Below are 21,589 nucleotides of genomic sequence, written 5' to 3' on the forward strand. Positions count from 1 at the left end.
ATTTTTGTTTACGCTATACATTGCATACAGTACAAAACCCGACTCCATTTTACAGTGTACTTGTTAGACAAATAGCATTGCATTCCCTCCGAGTCTATTTCAGTGTGGAACAACCACCTAGTAATTAGAAAATAGGGACCTATAGGCATGACTGGAATCTAAACCATAGTGTGAAAACAACAAGCACCCATCTATGATATGGATAGGCACAGTACACTGAATAAAGAGAGGCTGGTATCCTGCACGATAAATGACTCCGTGCCTTTCTTCCTATACATCCACAGATATGGTGTAACTAACCGCTTCTTGAAACCCCAGCAAGAGAAGTCCTGAAGAAGGTGCCACAGAATCAAATGTACTGCACCGAAACGCGTCGACGCATTTTTTCTGACAGAAAGAATCCAATCAGGGCCTGGTAAACTTTAGATGGATACCCAACATTATCACTAGTGTTTACATGAGTCAAAGCGGTTTAGGCCCTTGGATCTAGGAATACAAAGTGGCAGAGATATTTGGGAGCCACAGTGATACGAGGGGTTTGTCATGATATGTTGTTCTGTCTTATGTCTATCAACTGCTGAAAAGTTATATATATGTCTCTATTAGCTGTGTATTTTATAATTGTGTTTGTATAATATTGTTTTCATTCGCGTATGACTACTTCAAGGTACATTCCTTGGATTTTAAATTGTATTGTTTTGTACTAATTTGCCTTGTATTTTATTGCTCAGACATTGGTTTTTAATAAAATTAGATTGTTAACGATTTTATTTCTTTGTGGAAATCCTTATATATTCCCTGATACATAGTGGACTATAGGTCCTTTTCCCTGACGAGACAGGGGTGAGGTGAACAAGTTGACTCCAGGGATTCCCCTTTTGACCGAGTGGAATGGGCCCTCAGCCCAACAGGAGGCTCCTTCCGAGCCAAAGAGTAGCACGCTTTGATGCACAGAACGACCCGAGAGATGGTCCGTTAATGTACCGCCCGTCCCTTCTTCGCACCCACGTAGCCAACAAACAGTTGGTCATCCACCCGGAACTGGCGTGTGCGATACATATAAAATGAAAGCGCACGTTTTGGGTCCAGACGATGGACCCGTTCTTCATCCTTTGAAGGATGCGGAGGCGGAAGGAAGGAAGGGAGGGTGATGGACTGCCCGATGTGAAAAGCAGAGACAACTTTGGGCAGGAAAGAAGGTCTAGTTCGCAGAACCACCTTATCTGGATGAATGGACATGAAAGGAGGTTTGACAGAAAGAGCCTGGAGCTCACTCACCCTCCTGGCAGAGGTGATGGCAACCAGGAAGGCCGTCTTTAAAGTCAGGAGACGGAGAGGACAGGAATGAAGTGGCTCAAAGGGAGCACACATCAAGAAGGTTAGAACCAGGTTCAAGTCCCACTGAGGCATCACAAACGGAACAGGTGGATACATGTGTGTAATGCCCTTCAAGAATCTTGTTACAATGGGGGACTTGAACAAAGAAGGCTAATCAGGTAGCCTTAGAAAGGCTGAAAGGGCAGAAAGGTAGCCCTTGATAGTGCCCAGAGCAGAGCCCTGCTGGGCAAGAGAAAGAAGGAAGAGAAGGACCTCAGAAAGAGGGGCAGAGAGAGGATACACAGCCTTTGCTGTGCACCATGCCACAAACTTGTTCCACCGACAGGCGTATACCGATTTCGTGGAGGAACGCCTGGCTGCCAGAATTACATCACAAACTTCAGGAGGCAAGTCAAATGGCCCCAACTGCCGCCGCTCAATCTCCACGCATGGAGGTGGAGGCTGGACAGGTTCGGGTGGAGGACCGTCCCCTGCTGCTGCGACAGAAGGTCCTCCTGAAGGGGCAGGCGGATCGGGGGACCGACTGACATGCTGAGTAGCTCGGGATACCAGTACCTTCGAGCCTAGTCCGGAGCCACAAGGATGACTTGGGCCCGGTCGCGCCTGATCTTCTTCAGCACTCTGGGCAGAAGTGGTATAGGCGGAAAGGCGTATAACAGACCGCAACTCCACTCGCGCCGAAAGGCGTCGCCGTGCGAGTGCCGTCTTGGAAACTCCAACGCGCAGAACTGATGACATTGCGCGTTCTCTTCGGTGGCGAATAGATCTAACCAAGGCTCTCCCCATTGCCGAAAGAGGCCTTGCGCCACGTCCGAGTTCAGACGCCATTCGTGATCCATCGAGCACCGACGGCTGAGTTCGTCCGCCCTGGCGTTCAGAGAACCTGCCAGGTGTTGAACCGTCAGAGTCACGCCCTGACGTTCCAGCCATTGCCAGAGGCGCAGAGCCTCCTGGCAGAGGGTCCATGACCCCACCCCGCCCTGTTTGTTGCAGTACCACATGGCGGTGGTGTTGTCCGTGAACACCTGCACTACACTCCCGTTGACAAAGGGGAGGAACGCTTTCAGTGCCAAACGAATCGCCCGCAGCTCCAGCAGATTTATATGGAGCCGGGACTCCGCCGGAGACCAGATGCCTCTGATCTCTGCCTCTCCCAAGTGGCCTCCCCAGCCCTGGAGGGACGCGTCCATCACAACAACGTGCTCCGGTTGGGGAAGGGAGAGGGATCTGCCTCTGACCCAATCGCGGTCCGTAAGCCACCACTGCAGTTGTCTCGCAGTGCCCTCCGAGATCAAGACGTGGTCGGATAGGTTGCCCTGATGCTGGGCCCACTGAAACTTCAGGTCCCACTGCAGGGCCCGCATCCGCCACCGGGCGTGATGCACCAGAAGGATGCAGGAAGCCATCAGCCCCAGCAGCCGCAGCGTCAACCTGACCGAAACCCGGGATAACGGCTGGAAGATGGGAATCAACGCCTGTATATCCTGGATTCGCCTTTCCGGAGGATAGACCCGAAACTGCGCCGAGTCGAGAACCGCTCCGATGAAAAGGAGCTTTTGAGAGGGGCACAGGTGTGATTTCGGCACATTGATGGAGAACCCCAGCTGGTGCAGGAGATCTGCCGTCATCTGAAGGTGGCTGACGACTGTCTGGGGCGAGCCCGCCTTCAACAACCAGTCGTCTAGATAGGGGAAGACTGAGACCCCCAATCTGCGCAGATGAGCTGCGACCACCGCCATCACTTTGGTGAACACCCGTGGGGCGCTTGTAAGGCCGAAGGGGAGCACGATAAACTGAAAATGCTCGAGGCCTACTGTGAACCGCAGGTAACGCCGGTGGGCCGGCAGGACGGGGATGAGAAAGTACGCATCCTGCAAGTCCAACACTACCATCCAGTCTTGTGGGTCTAGAGCAGCCAAGACCTGAGCCAAAGTCAACATCTTGAACTTCTCCTTCCGGAGGAAGCCGTTGACGTTCCTTAGATCCAAGATAGGACATAGGCCCCCTTTGTCCTTCTTGGGTACCAGAAAGTAGTGGGAATAGCAACCACGTCCTACTTCTGGCCCAGGAATGCGCTCGATGGCCCCCTTGGCCAAGAGGGCCGTAACTTCCTCTTACAGAAGTGCCAAGTGGTCCCCCGACACACGGTGGTTCTGAGGTGGCATGGCTTGAGGGGTTGTCTCGAAGGGGAGGGAGTAGCCCCTTCGGACGAGCTGCAGCACCCACCTGTCCGACGTTATTGTGCGCCAGTGGGAGAGGTGATGGCGAACCCTGCCTCCCACCGGTGTCACATGGGCCTGAAAGCTCGGACTAGGAGGATTTAGAGGCAGATGCTGCGGGGGGAGGTGTGGCCTGACCTCGCCGCTGTCCCCGACTGCCACCACGGCGGTTTCCACGGCCGCCACCGCGTTGATAATTCTGTTGAGGCGCGTGGCTGGCAGTGTAGGAAGGTACCTCCTGACTATGGTTGCCCCCAACTTTTTGCCCTGTGTTTTAGCTGGTTTTTTACATAGTCGACCTGGGACCCTGCCAATCAGGACCCCAGGCCTACTGCTCTCTGTAAAATGGATTCCATGTACCTTAGGTACATTTCCAATTGGTACTGGGCCACCTTATCAGACCCTGTAACTCAGGGCATAGGTGCACCCAGGGCCTACCAGGGGCTGAAGCATGTATTATGCCACCCCTGGCTGGCCTCCTAAATTTGACACAACTGGCTGCATGACAGCTGGGGCAAAGTCGTATAATCACCCTTTGCTGTAGATATAGTATACCTATATCTAACCCTAAAAATGGACACACAGATTCCTATCAGTCACTCCTATGGCAGGCCTTGACAATCCTGAAGGCAGAGTGCTTGGAATCGTGTGAGATGGTGCTCTGACATGAGCTGAGCGTGTCTGCAGCTTGCGGAACCAAGTCCTAATAGCTGTTCCATGATAACGCATACCATATACTCTTAAGTGCATTATAATCCTTGCGGTTAAATGCTACCTTTGGTATTGCTTTATCAAAACATGTCGAGTAAGGTGTCATACGAATTGGAATACTAACCCCTCGCCAATTCTGGCGACGGGGTTAGCATTCCACCCTTCTAGAGGGACACGACATGTATGTAACTGTGAACCCCGGTTAAAGTTAAACGAAGCCTCAGCTCCACAAAATGGATGCTGCCACCACAGACACGAGTCTGACCCCCTGCAGCTGGGAGTCCTTCCAGCGAGGGGAGCTTGGACAAAGGGTTTCCTGTCGAGGGCGGTGCTAGCACCGTCCCAGACAGGGTTTTGTGTATCCTGGGTAGGCAGGGCTTTACAGGAAGGTGACTGCTGAGTGGCACCCCGGTGCTCACTACGCATAGGCCAGTCAGAACCAGTTCCAGGGGCACACCAGCCCCTGGCCTGGGGAAAGTCCGGCATGGGAGAGGGGTGTAACCACCCCCCTCCTAGTCCCACCCATAGGCAGGACCTAGTCACCGGGTCAGCCCCTTTTTTTAGTATAAAGATAGGAGCGGGCCCCCTGTTAAAATTAGATCATCTTTGGAATCAAGACACGACTTTCTGCGAAAGGACATCAAGATTTCTTCTTCAAGATTCTCCCTTGTGGCTAAGGAGTAGTCACCCTGCATCAAGCGGGCACCATCCTAAGAACACTGCGGTCTGCTCCAAGTCCTTCCTCCGGAATCCGACTGCCCAGCTCGACGAGACCCGGCTTCCCTGGCACCTCTGACCTCTACTCACCTCTACAGCCAAGCTGAGAACCGTGAGTGCGACGAGACCTCGAGGGACCGACGATCGCCAAGACTGCACGACTTCTTTGCAACAAGCCCACTGTGTGCTCCACTGGTGAGTGCTTTGGGGTCCGAGAAGCCCCAACCATGAGCAGCTCCAGCACCGAAGATCAGCCCTCCAGCATCTCCACGATCTGCGTGGGGCCCTTCTGCTTTTGCCTGCTCACTGCGCTGTGTGGCTACTAGCCGGCTGGCTTGTGGCCTTCTTCACGACGCCCGACGACATCACTGCTGCTGGTCTGGTTGCTCCAGACTGGCCCTTGCTTCCTTCTTCAAGAGAGGCACCCCGGACCCTCCTGGTCCACTCCAGACGCCATTTTGAGTCCACCGCGTGGGCTTGAATATGCCAAGGCTTTGTTGCCCAATCCTGGGCCCAGCGACGCCGACAGCTTCATCCATCGTGGGACAGCTCGCTCCTCCATCCTGGTCGCCGACAATGCCTCCTGGTCCGTGAGATCTGCAGAGCACAGCGTCACCCACTCACCTAGTCGAGGTGACTACCATCCGGTGCCCTCCTGGTGCCACCTGACTACTGGCTAGTAGTCTCGAACTTGGTCCCCTCTGCTTTCAGGTGTCATCTATCTTCAAGATCCAGGGTTGGATCACTTCGAACTCTCTTCACTGGTCGCCTGCCAGCATCTTTCTTCCAGGCTCCTGGTCCGTCTACGAGGATTCCCAACGTCTTTTGAGACCTATGCAGCTGCAGCCCCTGGGCTAGGTACCTTCGGCATTTCGGTGCCCCAGCATAGCCTCACTATCCAAGGGTCAGAATCCACTTTCGTTTTCCTCCTACCAGGTCGGGTTCGCCCGAGAACACTAACTTTGTGAAATCTAGCTACCATAGACTTTGTCCCGCATCACGCGTGAGAGTGCACACTCTGCACCCGAGTCCCCTAGGCCTCCTAGAAGTAATCTGAAGATTCTATAGTCAAGACCTAGCGATTCCAAAGCCTATTAGTACCGTACTTACCTGCTAGTAATTTCGCATTCCACTTTCAGAGTATATGGTTTTCCGTGCCCCTCGGGCATTTGTATATACTGTGCTAACTTAAGTATTTTCGTAAGAGTTTTGTTTTGTGCTTAGTACCCTGTCCTCATAAAGAGTACAGGGCTGTTGTGATCTTAATAAATACACTGTTTATTTTCATAACACTTGTGTGGTGTCCTTTCACTTGGTGTTCAAGGGGTATATGTGTGGTATAACAGCTGGCTTAACACGCCCTCTCGAGTCTTTAGCCTTAGACTGCTCGTATCCATGCTACTAGGATAGCTGGTCTATAAGGTTGACTTACAACCAATCATCAATAAGGGTTGCTGGACTGATACATAGTGTTCACTAGAATAGTGAGCACTGCATATCAGGCCACCTTCTCACAGGCAGCACGTGCAGGACCGCCCCTTCCTTGGCCACGAAAGGAGCAAAACAAATCAGTTTGCTGGCGCTGGGTCGAGAGACCTAAGGACTTGGCCGTGACCCTGGAGTCCTTGAAGCGCTCCAGCGCGTGGTCCGCTTTGTCGCCGAACAGGCGACTGCCATCAAACGGCATGTCCATCAAAGCATTCTGGACATCAGCCGAGAAGTTGGCGGATCTCAGCCAGGCGTGGCGACGAATCGCCACCGTCGTGGACATCGCCCTGCCCAGCGAGTCGGTCGTATCAAGACCACACCTGATGGGTGAACGGACGTGTAGTCTCTCGGCTCCCCGATCCTTTGTTCCTCGCGACGACATCCTGACCTATCTCCTGCCACGGAGCACTAGCGAGAGGACGGGGAAAGAGCTGCGTTGAATGGTGCTATTTCGAGGTCCCTGCCTGCCTGAGAATCCGCTAGATTGCCGAGTGATCTGCGGCGTCCGTCTCTACCCCTGTGACTGAGACCCGAGCCGGGATACGGACATGGCGGCTGCCGGACCTACGAGGGGCTATGGATGCGGAATGACCCTGGCGCCCTGACTGGCGCTACTATCTGCCGCTGTCCGTGCCTGCCCTTCACTTGATCACTGAGTGCACTGAGTTTTCACGGGTGCCTCCGCTACCGGGAACTTCAAGTAAGATACGCTGCGCCACTTCCATGATGGCGGACACTTGAATGCCACAAGTCCCTCACAAGCCTGCTCCCGCTCCGTTGTTACCATCGTGGGGCTTTTATTGCGGGTCATCCACTGCTTGCGTGTCCGCCCTGGCATAGCGATCTGAGTCCTCATTGTTTTGGCGGTACTTGTGCATATGCGCCCCTGTGTTTCCCCCGGTGGAGCAGTTGCTATGGTTGATCCGACTGCGCTGAATGCCAACGCTGCCTCGGACTGGAACTGTACTATGCTGCGGCGCCCCGGGCGCTGTTCTGCCTTGGGGCGAAGCCTCGCGCCTGTGACCGGGGCGAAGATGGAACCCCCGGCCGCTCTGACCTATGGCTCTATTCTTGACGCAATTCGCGATCTGCGGGCAGAAACGCGGGTGGGCTTTCTGTCGCTGTGTGAGAAACTTGAGGCTGCTACTCCCGGGGCGGACTACACTCCACCGGTTTGCTTCCCTCGTTGTGATGCTTTGTCTATCCTGACTCCGGACCGGGCTACATTGTTGCCGCAAGTGCCCATTAACTTCATCAGCGCTACACTGTTACCGCCATCACCGGAGCCCATGGTTTCTGCCGAGACTTTGCTGCCTCTGGGAATGACGCCACACACCCATCAACTACTTAGTCTGAGTGCCCATGCTTTTTTGGCTCAGCTTCTGACTCTCCTTATTTTACTACTTTGGGAGAATCTGCTGGAGCTCTTCCGTGGGGTACATGGATCTGGTCGAGGATGGACCCGTCCATTTTGTGTCGGAACAGCATCTCCCTGCCGGGAGCGGCCATCTTGTCCCTTTGTTCTGCTAGTGAGGATTGCCCTGTGTGGACTTTGTCCGGGGGGTCGAGTGAGGACTGGCCAGGGTTAGCGGATTCTTCCTGAAGAACTGTACGTTCGTGGCTGGCGTGGGCTCGATTTGCAACGCTTCTTCAATGTGTTCTAGTGTGACCCTCCTTGCTCTGTATGGTGTTCACAATACATTGTTTTTCGCTGGTACACAGGAGGGGATGTGACGAATCGACTTGAATGGCGGGTGGGGTCTCGGGATGGGCCACCCTTTCATTGTGTGCTGATATGGATCTTGTGATCTCTCCCTCTTCTTGTTTCGTACTGCATATTCACTATTTGTTTTGCGACATAAGGGGGGGGAATTTCTGTATGGTTGGGGTGTCCGAGAGACTTAGTATTCTTTTGGCTCCTCCCCTCATTTTTTCTTCATTGGGAGGTATAGATTAGATTTTTCTGTTCTTCCTCCCTATATCTCAGGAGTTCTATTTATTTTTTCTTTTTCTTCTTTATTAGGGATTCCTCCCTCTTTTCCTCTTTCCTTTGTCTATATTTCGGGTTCTTTAGCGGGCGACAGACACTCTGCCGGGGGGGGGTAGGCCATAGCCTCCGCATTGGTGTAGGGTGGGGGGAGAGTTTTAGTTTTATACATTGGTTTCTATGGGCCTTATTTTTTCTATCTCTCTGCGCTTTTCTTACCTAATTTCTGTTCTGGGTCCGAGATAGGGATTAGGGGGGAATGGGCTGAGCTGTAAATGGCGTATAATTGCTACATGATGATTTTGTTGTTTTACTCTGAACCGCCATATTGTCTGGGTAGTAACTTTCACGGTTGGTTCCATGTGATGCTCTTGCCTGCTCATGTTGTGAGATAATTGTACGGACTCAGTTCTCCTTGGTTTCTATTCTTCACTGCTTCATATTACATCCGAAAAAAATTTAAAATTAGCCTTCATTACTCCTGTTCCTCGGCGACACGAATTTACGGTTAATTGATCGCTGCTTATCAACCCTGATGCCGCTGAGGAATTATATTGCTTGCTTCTGTGCTCAAAAGTATTGTGGCCGGCCGGATGGTTGTGGGCACGTATTTGTTCTCTTTTCATGCACAATAAAGGTTTACAAAAATGAAAAAAAAAACGACCACACCTGATGGAATATCTTGCTGCATCTCGGCCTTCAATCATGGCCCTGCCGAGCTTAGCCCGTACCTCCGCGGGGCATTCAGGCAGCAGTTTCGCGCACGTGTCCCACAGAGAGTGGGTGTAACGGCCCAAGAGGCACGCGGTGTTACAAGACCGCAGTCCCAGACTCTGGGACGAAAAGACCTTCTTGCCATACTGGTCGTACCTCTTCGATTCCCTGTCGGGCGGGGCCGACGGGAATGCTGTCTGGGAGGTGGAGGCCTGGATCACCAGACTCTCAGGGGTGGGGTGGGTGGACAGAAACTTGGGGTCGTCCGCACACGGACGGTGGCGTCTGGCCACGTTCCTATCAACAGGCGAACCTGAAGCGGGCCTGGACCACGTGCCCAAAAGAACGTCCGTTAAGGCCTCGTTAAACGGCAGCAGTGGCTCCTGTGGGCATGACTGCGGTTTGAGGACCTCGGTGAGGATGTTAGTCCTCACGGCCGCGACGGGGAGCTCAAGGTGTAAGGCCTTGGCAGCCCTCATCAACACCACTGAATAGGCAGCCCCCTCCTCCGTAGCCACGGTTGGAGGCGAGACAAAACCAGGGTTGGGGGAGTCATCCAGACCACTGGTGTCACCCAAGTCACCTGTCCAGTCCATGTCATACTGACACTCGCGTGTCAGAGGGTCCTCGGACCCCTCCCACCCCTCTCCGTATTCTACATCCTCACCGTACTCTGAGTCAACGATGTAGACCGGCTCCTCGGGGTGCACAGGCCCCATCGGCGTCGAACCCGGCGTCAACCGACGCCGGTCCGACTCCGCGTCCGGATTCGGAGAGGGAATGGGGACGTCGCGGCCCGGAGCCGGCGCACCGGCGCCGGGGAACCGGCGCCGCGCGAGGGCGGCGCCACGGGTTGCCCCGATGGAATCGGCGCCGGAGAGGCCGGTTGACCAGCCGGCGTCGACCCCGAGGGCCCCTGCGGCGCCGGGATCGGAGCCGTCGGCGGCGCCGGAGCACCCGACGGCGTCGAGGCAGGGTCACCCGAGCCGCTAGGGCCCCCAGACGGGTTCACAGGGCCCGAAGGCGCTGCGGAACCCGCCGGAGGAGAAAGAGCCCTCATGGCCACAAGGAACGCCTCAATCTCCTCGGGGGACGCGCCTTGCCCAGGGACCGCAGGGTATGGAGCAGGCCGCGTCGGCGACTCACGCGGAGCCGCGGGGGTGGGGTCACCCGAACCCCCGGCCGTCTCGTGCGAGCGTCGGGGGGAGTCGGGGGTACGATGACGACGCCCCGACTTTTTGTGTTGCCTACCTGAGGAACCAGAAGAATGGTGACGACTCCCGGAGCGTCCGTGACGGCTCCGCGACCGCTCCCTCGAACGCTCCCTCGACCTCCGGCCGGACCGGGACCGCTCTCGACGCAGGGCCGACACCCGGAGCTCGAGCAGCTTGCGGGACCGCTCCCGCCTAGCTTTATTAGTCAAGGCCCGGCAGTCGACGCAGGCGTCTACGTCGTGGTCGGGGCCCAGGCGGCAGAGTCATTGATGATCTGTGACCGACATCGTCCGGTCACAGTCGTCACAGTTCTTAAAACCGGGCATCCTACCGGCACCGTCAAAAAAGAGCAAAAAACTTGGTCAAAAGACCGGAGTACTGCTCTTCGGATCTGCGCTAACTGGCGCGGAAAAAAGAAGAACTGACGTCAGCGCGCTGAGGCGGCGTCTATATACTCCAGCGACGTCATCACGGCGCACGACGCCAACGATGGACGCGGAGCCGCAGGGGACGCCTGCAGACGACACCTACCGACGCGCAGGGGTACTGCTACGCAAAAGTTTCCGGATCCAGACTGACGCCTGGGGATATTCTAAGGTAAGGAATCTAATACTAACGTGTTTCTTTCAGATTGTGTTGTCTCCGAAGGTGCGCAGCTACTGTCGCCAAGCACTTGGTAAACACTCTGGGGGCTGTTGTGACCCCGAAAGGTAGGACCTTGAACTGGTAACGTTGGTTTTGTATGGTGAACCTGAGATATTTCCTGTGTCCCGGGTGTATCGGAATGTGGAAATATGCGTCCTTCAGGTCTAGTGTTGCTAGGAAATCACCCTGACTGAGCAATGGTAGAATTTGCTGCAAAGTGAGCATGTGAAATGAATATGCTACTTACTAGTATGCATCTGTTCTTGGCATGTAGGGCTGCTGACATTCATATCTGTGCATAGATCGCCGCCTAGTGTTGGGTCCGGATGATTGCACCTTGTTGTCCTGGAAGAGTCTTCGAAGTATCACGAGATAGGTGGCTCCTCCCCTGGACTACAGTGCGCATGGGCATCGACTCCATCCCCAGATTATTTTTAGCCATTGTGGCCAAGATGGAGTGAAACTCAGTGAATGATGACCATGCTATGAGTATATATGTGAATACTGCAGCTGCTACAGGCGCCGGGGAGGAGGGCGGGCGATATGAATGTCAGCAGCCCTACATGCCAAGAACAGATGCATACTAGTAAGTAGCATATTCAGTTCGAGGCATGTGGGCTGCTGAATTCATATCAGTGCATAGAATATATAGCAGTCCCTCCATTAACGGCGGCCGCCCGTGCCAGCTGCAGCAGTTTGGAAAAGTGTCTTGAGAACAGCCTGCCCTACAGCTGCCTGCTGTTTGGAGTGCACATCAACACAGTAATGTTTAGTAAATGTGTGTGTGGTAGACCATGTTGCTGCTCTACATATGTTCGCTAAGGGAATGTTTTCAAGGAAGGCCATAGAGGCCCCCAACTTCCTGGTGGAGTGGGCTCTTGGCGGAATTAAGAGTGCGTTTTGCTTTTGCATAGCAGATCTGGATACATTTAACGATCCACCTAGCAATACCAGCCTTGGAAATAGGGTTACCTTTGTGGTGTGGCGCAAAGGCGACAAAGTGGTTTAGTCTTTCTAAAATCCTTGGTCCTATCAATGTAATACAATAGGGCCCGCTTAACGTCAAGGGTGTGGAGCATCCGCTCCGCCAGTGACTCAGGATTTTGAAAGAAAACAGGTAATTCGATTGTTTGATTGATGTGGAACTGAGACACAACCTTGGGCAGGAACTTAGGGTTAGTGCGGAGCACCACCCTGTTGTAATGAATTTGGATAAATGGCTCTTGGATTGTGAGGGCTTGCAATTCACTGACCCTCCGTAGCGATGTAATTGCTACGAGGAAAGCCACTTTCCACGTCAAGAACTGAATCTCGCAGGAATGCAGTGGTTCAAAAGGAGGACCCATCAGTCTGGTAAGAACCACATTGAGGTTCCACTCAGGAGCTGGTGGAGTCCGTGGCGGAATGACTCGTTTGAGGCCTTACAAAAAAGCTTTGATGGCCGGCACCTTGAAGAGCGAAAGGTGTTGTCTATTTAGGAGATATGCGGCCATCGCAGACAGATGAATGCGAATGGAAGTATAGGCCAGATTACACTTGTACAGATGGAACAGGTAACAGATGATGTCTTGAATGGAAGCATCAAGCGGGTTAATGGTGTGGTTTGCACAATAAATGGCAAATCGCTTCCATTTTGCCGCGTAGCAGGCTCTAGTAGTAGGCTTCCTTGCCTCCCGAATGATGTCCATGCAATTGGGAGGTAAGTTTAGGTAGCCAAACTCTAGGACTTCAGGAGCCAGATCGCCAGGTTGAGCTGTTGCGGATCTGGGTGCTGAATGTCGCCATGGCTCTGCGTCAGAAGGCTGGGGGTGAGACGTAGCCTCTAATGTGGTACCACGGACAATTCCAGAAACGTGGTGTACCATTGCTGACGAGCCCATGTTGGAGCAACCAGGATGAGAGTCATCGAGTGTTGCCTGAGTTTGCGTGCCACCAGCGGTATCAGTGGTGCTGGGGGAAAAGCGTACGCAAATTTGCCTGACCAGTTCATCCATATCGCATTGCCCTGCGACAGTCGGTGTGGGAATCTGGCGGCGAAGCTTTGGCATTTTGCGTTCTCCTGAGTGGCGAACAGATTGATCTCTGGATGACCCCACCTTTGGAAGTACGGCTGGAGTACTGATGGATGTATCTCCCACTCGTGCATTTGGTGGCTGTGCCTGCTGAGCAGGTCCGCCATCTGATTGTCTTTGCCTGGGAGATGCTCCGCCATGAGGAAGATGTTTCTCTGAATGGCCCACTTCCACATGCTCTGAGCAAGATGAGACAGCTGCGGAGAGTGTGCGCCTCCCTGCTTCTGAATGTAGTACATTGCCGTCATGTTGTCCGTCCGGATCAACACGACCTTGTTGAATAGATGTACTTTGAAGGCCTTTAGTGCCATGAAGATAGCCATCAGTTCCAGAACATTGATGTGCATCTTCCCCTGTTGCTGCGTCCATAGTCCCTGCACAGTGTATTGGAGTACATGCGCTCCCCATCCCTGGAGAGAAGTGTCCATTGTCAGGATAATCTGTGGCACAGGCTCCTGAAACGGTCGGCCCTTGCAAAGGTTTCGTGGATTCCACCAATGCAGAGAGTTGTACGCCCGACCGCTCACCAACACTAGGTCTTTCAACTGGTTGTGAGCCTGAGTCCACTGACGTGCTAAGCACTCCTGAAGCGGACGCATATGTAGTCTCCTGTGCGGGACAATGGAGATGCAGGAGGCCATCATGCCTATCAACTGCATGAACACTCTCGCTGGAAGCGAGTGTTGAGGTCTGAATTTTTGGATCAGCGACTGAATGTTGTTGACTCTCACTGAATTCGGCTGTGCTGTGGCCGCCAGAGTATTTATAGTCGCAGCGAGATACTGCCGTATGTGGGCGGGCTGGAGATGGGACTTTGGATAATTTAGTGAGAAACCCAGATCGTGCAGAAGGTGAATGGTGTGGGACACGTGGTCGGCACACTGCTGGGCCGACTTTGCCTGAATGAGCCAGTCGTCCAGGTAGGGGTAGACGTGAACGTTTTGACGTCTGAGATGTGCCGCCACTGTCGCCAGGCACTTTGTGAAAACCCTGGGTGCCGTGGTGACCCCAAAAGGCAAAACCTTGAACTGGTAGTGCTGGTTTTGTATGGTGAACCTGAGGTATTTTCTGTGTGAAGGATGTAGTGGAATGTGGAAGTAGGCATCCTTCAGGTCCAGAGTTGCCAGGAAGTCCCCCTGTTGAAGCAGTGGGAGAACTTGCTGCAGTGTGAGCATGTGGAAATGCTCTGATAGGATGTAAAAGTTGAGGGGCCTGAGATCCAGGATGGGTCTGAGGGATCCGTCCTTTTTTGGAATAAGAAAGTACAGGGAGTAAACTCCCGTACCCCTTTCTTGCAAGGGCACGAGCTCTATTGCCCCTTTTTGCAGCATGACTGCGACCTCCTGCTGCAATAAGTGCAAGTGCTCGCCGGACATAGGACGGTGCTTTGGGGGTATGTTGGGTGGAGTGGATATGAGCTCCAGACAATAACCGAATTGGACAAGTGTCCTGACCCAACTGTCCGTGGTGATGGACTTCCACACGGGCAGGAACTGCTGGAGTCTCCCCCCGACCGGTGTTGCGTGGTCGGTGGGGCAGCGACAAGGCGTCACTGTTTGTTGGCGGTGGAGGACCTGGAGCTGTTGTTGCCACGTCCTCTGCCCTTGGTGTTGTTGCCGCGGTAACCACCTCGACCCTTGTTGGAATAAGAAGTCTGTGTGTTGCTTTTGTAGAATTGCGCTGACTGCGAGAGTTGACCCCCTTGAGGTGCCCCTAGTATTGGAGGACCCACTCCGAAACTGCTGGGATTGAAGGGCACCCATTGATTTCGCGGTGTCGGTGTCCTTCATCTTTTCAAGGGTGGTATCAACCTCAGGGCCAAACAGGTGATCTGGGTTGACCGTTTGGTTCAAGATGGTAGTTTGAATGTCCGGCTTGAACCCAGATATCCTTAGCCATGCGTGTCTACGAAGCAGAACGCTAGTGTTAATAGCGCGTGCGGCGGTGTCAGCCACGTCTAGCGCGCACTTTATGGAAGCATTGGAGATAAGCTTCCCCTCCTGTATCAACATTTCTGCTGCTTCCTTATATTGATCTGGCAAATGCTGTAAAAGGGTCTCTAGAGTATCATAGTGTGCCCTGTCATAACGTGCCAGTAGTGCCTGCGTGTTGGATATACGCCACATGTTGGCTGCCTGCGCCGCCACCCTTTTCCCTGAAGCCTCAAAGACTTTTGATTCCTTGTCTGGGGGAGGAGCATCACCCGTAGTCTGTGAGTTGGCTCTTTTGCGGGCATTGGAGACAACCAGGGAATCCAGAGGCAACTGTCCCTTGATATAAGTTGGATCAGTGGGCGCCGCCCTGTACTTCTTGTCGATTCTTGGGTTGATGACCCTCGCCCGGGTGGGCTCTTTGAACACCTCAGCTGCGTGCTTCAAAACACCCTTCAGCATTGGCAGAGTCTTTACAGTTTTTTCAGAGACAGAAAAAGTGTCAAAGAGGAGGTCGACGTCCACTGGGTCAGCATGGAGCTGGACATTGTGATTGGCTGCTGCCCTCTCAAAGAGGGCATTGAAGGCCGCAGAGTCCTCAGTGGGGGAAGTCTTGGCTGAGAAAAGCGGAGGCTCCTGTCCAGAATGCGGGTCCCCAGGATCGCCACCAGCAGACCATGGTTCAGTCACATCCTCTGGGTCTGTGTAGACGAGATAGCTGTACTCATCCTAGTCGTCTCCTTCACCTGCCTCGACATTGGAATGAGTGGGCGAGAGTTCGTGAGCCTGTGGCGAAATGGGCTCCATCAAGGCAGGAGTACCAGCAGAGTCCATCTTCCTTTTGAGTGGAATTTTGTATGACTCCAATAGTGGTTCAGGGGTGATTTTCCTCTTCAGGAGGGAAAGTCTGCCCGTGTTGACGTCGATAAAATGCTCCTGACGCTCCTCCTCTGCAAGTGGTGGTTGCCGTGGGCCGGGGACCATCAACGACTGCTTCGGCGCTGAAGACACCTTCTCGGGCACGGCGGCCCTTGGTTTAGCCGCGAAAGCCTTCGGCGCCATCTTAGGCGGCAAGGTGAAAATTATCGGCGTAGGCGCCTTCGCCGGTTTCTCCAGAGGCTTGGGCGGCACAGTGTCCTTCGGCTCGACTGCTGCGGCCCCTTCCCTGATTCGTTGCAGGGACTCCGTAACCTTTTTAGTGAACGAGGCGGATGGACGCACCGGTTCGACAGAGTCTTTAGCGGCCGGCTTTGGAGCGGAGACCGAGGATGCACCCTTCGGAATCGACGCACTTGGCGAGGCAGAGAGGGACTTTGGGTCGTCCTGCCGCTTCTTCGGGTCGAGAGTGGACCTTTTGGGGTCGTCGACCGTCTTCTTGCCGGCGAGTCGACCCTTGCCGGCGTCGACCGTCTTCGGCGCCGATGCGGCTGCGTCGGACCCCTTAACCTTAGGCTTCGAAGCAGTAGTGTTCGGGTCGGCCATTTTGACATGGCTCTTCGGCTCGACTGCCATCTTAGATTTCTTCAGCGCCGAGGCCTCCGAAGTCTTCGACCCGACCAGTGCGACCCGCACTTTCGGTTTCGATTTGTCTGGCGTCGAGACCGTAGGTTTCACTTTCGGTTTTGGAGGCACCGGGAGTGATTCTGTATAAATGTCCGTGGCCGGGCCGGAAGGCGGAGCCGTGGAACGTACATCAAGGTCTCGGGTAAGGCCCGAAGGCGATCCCTCGACCTGGGCCTCATGAGTTTGGACGGCCCCGGAGTCAGTCTGAGGAAGCTCCTCGTCCGAGCTATCCTCTACGGTGGCAAGGGCCCCGTCGTCGTCCCCTACCTCCTCGACGACTTCATCGAAATCTTCGGCCTCCGCGTCGTATTCGTCCTCTACTTCCGACGCGGGGTTAGATTCCGTGATCTCCTGGATATCGTCGTCCTCGACATCCCCAGCATCGAAGATGTCCGTAGGCGGTGGGGCAGATTGCTGGGCCTCCAGGCGCGCAGCTCAACGTAGCTTGAGCGTTTTCTTGGACCGGAACCTGGAACAGGCCATACACTTGGCCTCGTCGTGGTCCGGTGACCAGCACTTGTTACACACCGGGTGTACATCGATATGTGGGTACTTCGAGGCACACACCGGGCATTGTTTGAATGGACTTCGTTCCATGATGGATGAAGAGTCTTGAGCGTCGAGTAGGCCCCTCCGTGCCGAAAGCACGCGGAAGAGTAATGTCGGTTCGAAGCCGAGAAGTTACGAACCCGAACGAAAGACAATACCGACGCAAGTCCTAAAGACCTTTTGGTCTTAAGCAAAGTGAAGTTAATAACTATCGATTCCGACAGGAGGGAACCGAACACATCCGAACCCAATGGCGGAAAAAAACAATCTGGGGATGGAGTCGATGCCCATGCGCACTGTAGTCCAGGGGAGGAGCCACCTATCTTGTGATACTTCGAAGACTCTTCCAGGACAACAAGGTGCAATCATCCGGACCAAACACTAGGCGGCGATCTATGCACAGATATGAATTCAGCAGCCCACATGCCTCGAACATGTTCTGCCAAGATGAATTGGTTTAGGGGTCTGAGGTCCAGTATGGGCCTGAGAGACCAGTCCTTTTTTGGAATTAAGAAGTACAGCGAGTACACCCCTGTACCCTGTTGTTCTAAAGGTACGAGTTCTATGGCCCCTTTTTGCAGCATGCTGATGACCTCTTGCTGCAATAAGTGAATGTCTTCTGCGGACATAGGACGGTGTCTTGTGGGTATGTTGGGTGGAGTGGAAGTTCGTTCTAGACAATAGCCGTATTGGATAAGTTGTCTCACCCACCTGTCTGTGGTAATGCCTTCCCAGACTGGCAGGAACTGCTGAAGTCTTCCCCCGACCGGTGTTACATGGTCTGGGGGCGGTGACAAGACGTCACTGTTTAGTATTGGCGGAGGATCTGGCGTTATTATTTCCTCGTCCTCTGCCTTTGGTGCTGTTGCCACGGTATCCACCCATATTGTTCTTGTTATAGGTGGTCTGTGTGCCTCCTTTGTTGTATTGGGCTTGCTGGGATGCTTGACCTCTAGAGGTTCCCCTGTTACCGGAGCGACGAAAGGAACCTCCCCAGAACTGTTGTGACTGCAAAGCCCCCATGGATTTGGCTGTCTGCGTCTTTTTTAATTTTCTCTAGGATTGTGTCCACATCAGGACCAAATAAATAATCAGGGTTAACAGGCTGATTTAGTAATGTGGTTTGAATCTCAGGCTTGAATCCAGAGATGCGTAACCAGGCATGCCTTCTGAGCATCACACTTGTATTGATGGCCCTAGCTGCTGTGTCTGCTGCATCTAGCGCACATTTAATGGAAGCATTTGATATCAGTTTCCCCTCCTGTATCAGCATTTCTGCTCCCTCCTTATACGCATCAGGCAAGTGTTGTAGTAGTTTCTCTAATGTGTCGTAATGAGCCCTATCATATCTGGCTAATAGGGCCTGTGTATTTGAAATTCTCCAAATATTTGCTGCTTGAGCCGCCACTCGTTTTCCAGAAGCTTCCAAGATTTTGGATTCTTTGTCCAGAGGAGGAGCATCACCACTTGTTTGAGAGTTCGCTCTCTTACGAGCATTTGACACTACTAAGGAGTCCAATGGCAGCTGGCCCTTAATATACGTAGGGTCTACAGGCGCAGGCCGGTATTTCCTGTCAATTCTTGGATTCACAACCCTTGCCCTTGTGGTTTCCTTGAAAATGTCACCAACGTGTTTAAGGACACCCATCAGCATTGGCAATGTTTTTACTGATCTCTCTGAAGTTGAGAAAGTGTCAAACAAAAAGTCTTCCTCTATTGGGTCAGCATGCATTTCTACATCATGATTATGTGCTGCCCTTTCAATTAACGCGCTAAACGCAGCTGTATCTTCAGTTGGCGAGGTTTTGACCATGTAGGATTGAGTGTCAGGCGTGGTGTGGGCCACCCGGGTCAACAGGGTCAGTCCAGGGTAGAGACTCCTCTAGATCTGTGTCAATAGGATAATTAAATTCCTCCTCATTGTAACCTTCCCCTACATCCTCATTAGTACGTGTGGGTGAATATGTATATTCTTGCCATAGGACTCCACAGGCTCAAAAAGAACAGGTGAGGTGGAAGAGTCCCTTTTCTTTTTGAGTGGGATCTTGTATGACTCCATAGGATTTTCTGGAATGATCTTTCTTTTATAAATAGTGAGTCTGCCAGAATCTGAGTCGATGAAGTTTCGACTGGTTATCACAGGAGGGCGCTTGGAACACAATGTCCTCTTCTATGGGCTGAGTCCTTTTTACCATTGACACCTTTTTGGTTATTTCGATGCTTTGTTTTGGCTCGAAAGCCTTAGGCCGTGCGGTCGGGGGCAGTCCGAATTTAATCGGTGGCGTAAGCATCGGAGACGGACTGACCTTCGAGGGTGGCGCCGTCTTCGATCCGACCGACTTAATTTTTTCACCAGTTTGTTTCTGGCCTAGCGTCGACTCGAGCTCTTGGTGCGCGGCAGGCACGCTCTTTTGCTTCGACTTGATGTGCTCTTTCGAGCCAATCTTGGTCTTCGACTCGAAGGTCTTGACTACCAGTGGTTTGGAGGCTGGAAGCCTCGGATCGAGAGTCTTCTGAGACTTGAGTCCCTTGTTTGTGTCGCCGTCTTTTGACGTCGACGTCGATGGCGTCAGTCCGACATGCTTGACCGTAGTCACAGGCTGCGGCGCCCCGATCTTCGGGCCGACACCCTTTTGTGACCCCGAAGAGTCGATGACACTCTTCATTTTTATTGGATCCGATGAATCCGAAGTCGTCGATCCGAGGACTGTCTTTAGCAGTTTCGGTTTCGATTTTGATTCTGTTGGTGTCGATTTCATCATCGACTGTGGTTGATCGACCAATGGCTCCTTAGATATATTCTTAGCCGGGCCTTGACGCGGGGCTATGGAATGTTGTTGAAGATCTTGGCTAAGGCCTTTCGGCGATGCCTCGACCTGAGCCTTTGAAAGTTCAGAGTCATCATTGGCCCCCGAAACTACGGGTGGGCCTTGCTCATCGCTAGGGTCGTCATTGACGGCTGCGATGGCCTGTGCGTCGTCCCCTACCTCGACGACGTCTTTATCATCGACGTAGTCTTCTTCTTAGTCTTTATCATAGTTAGAGTTCTGCTCTGAAGCAGGATCAGACTGTTGTTCAGGATCCTCCTCATCGACGCCCTCGTCGTCTTCAGCCTCGAAGATGTTCTCCGGGTCGGGCGCTGTTCTCTGCGCCGACTGTCTTGCGGCACGTGGAAGCCTAAGCGTCTTCTTTGACCTGAACCGAGAACAGGCCATGCAGCTGGCCTCGTCGTGGTCTGGAGATAGACATTTATTGCACACCAGGTGCACATCGATGTGAGGGTATTTAGAGTTGCAAACGGGGCATCGTTTGAACGGGCTCCGTTCCATCGTTGATCGTTGATGGGGCCTCTGGTGTCGAAAAAGCCACGCGGCCTTCGACGTCCAGCTCGAAGAACTGGAACGAGTACGCGGCACCGAACGAAAAGACAATACCGACGCCCCAAGGCCTTTTGAATTTTTTTTTTTCGATTCCGAACTTGAGTTAAGAAAGTACATACGAACCCAATGGCGGAAAAAACCAATCGGAGGATGGAGAGGATGCCCATGCGCACTGTAGTCCAGGGGAGGAGCCACCTATCTCGTAATACTTCGAAGACTCTTCCAGGACAACAATGTGCAATCATCCAGACCCAACACTAGGCGGCGATCTATGCACAGATATGAATTCAGCATCGCACATGCCTCGAACAGATATTTTACAGTTGATATATTTTTGAAGGAATTCCATTTTGTAAAAATAAATACTTCATAAAAAATAGACGGGTTTTAAATTGGTATAGTCTATCCTGCACGTACATATTAGTAAAGCTTGCTTGGGCACACACACACAGCTATTGGGTCAGTAGGTCACGGAATACTTCCTGACATGCGCCCTACTGTTTTCATGCTAGGATGGGTCTAACAACTTAGATCTCCTTAAATGCACAATTCCAACTACCTGGGGGTGCAAAGGTGGCAGGATCAAGGTGTCACAAGTACATACCTGGTAAGAAAGGCTGCTTCATCGTCTCCATCAAGCTCTTGAGGTCATGCTCAACATAATTCATAACAATGTAGATCTTGTCCATGTTGCTACCAACTACAATTTCCTGAAAGAGAAAAGAGGCATTTTGTGAGTGGCAAAGAAACTGTGTGGCATTTCATCTGCCAATAGGTGTAAGAAGTTGCCTCTTTGGATACTATACCAAAGTGAGGTATAGTGTGCACAACGTCCTGTGGAACCCCAAAGATAGGGAGAGGTAAAGTTAGATAGCATCTTAGTCTCTATTTGTGGTAGTGTGGTCGAGCAGTAAGGCTTTATCAGATGACAGTGTTAAGCGTTTGTTGAAAACACTCAAACAGAAAATGATTTCACACACTCAAAGACAACTTCAGACCAATTGGTTTTGTATAAAAATATTCTTTTAGTTATTTTATTTCCTAGAACCAGGCAAGCCTGG

At 52.7% G+C, this 21,589-nt stretch overlaps 1 protein-coding gene across 27 annotated transcripts in view; it reads right to left on the minus strand.

Moving 5' to 3' along the window:
- Nucleotides 1–21,589, minus strand: part of LOC147710773 (cyclin-dependent kinase 11B-like) — a 431,002-nt gene that overhangs the window by 212,078 nt on the left and 197,335 nt on the right. For all 27 annotated transcript variants that reach the window (XM_086921509.1, XM_086921517.1, XM_086921516.1 and 24 more), the window contains one exon: nucleotides 21,133–21,238. In XM_086921509.1, the coding sequence (XP_086777635.1) occupies nucleotides 21,133–21,238 (106 nt within the window). The remainder of the gene's footprint in view (nucleotides 1–21,132; nucleotides 21,239–21,589) is intronic.

The sequence above is a fragment of the Lissotriton vulgaris genome, chromosome 5, assembly GCF_964263255.1.
Source record: "Lissotriton vulgaris chromosome 5, aLisVul1.2, whole genome shotgun sequence".
Classification (NCBI taxonomy): Eukaryota; Metazoa; Chordata; class Amphibia; order Caudata; family Salamandridae; genus Lissotriton; species Lissotriton vulgaris.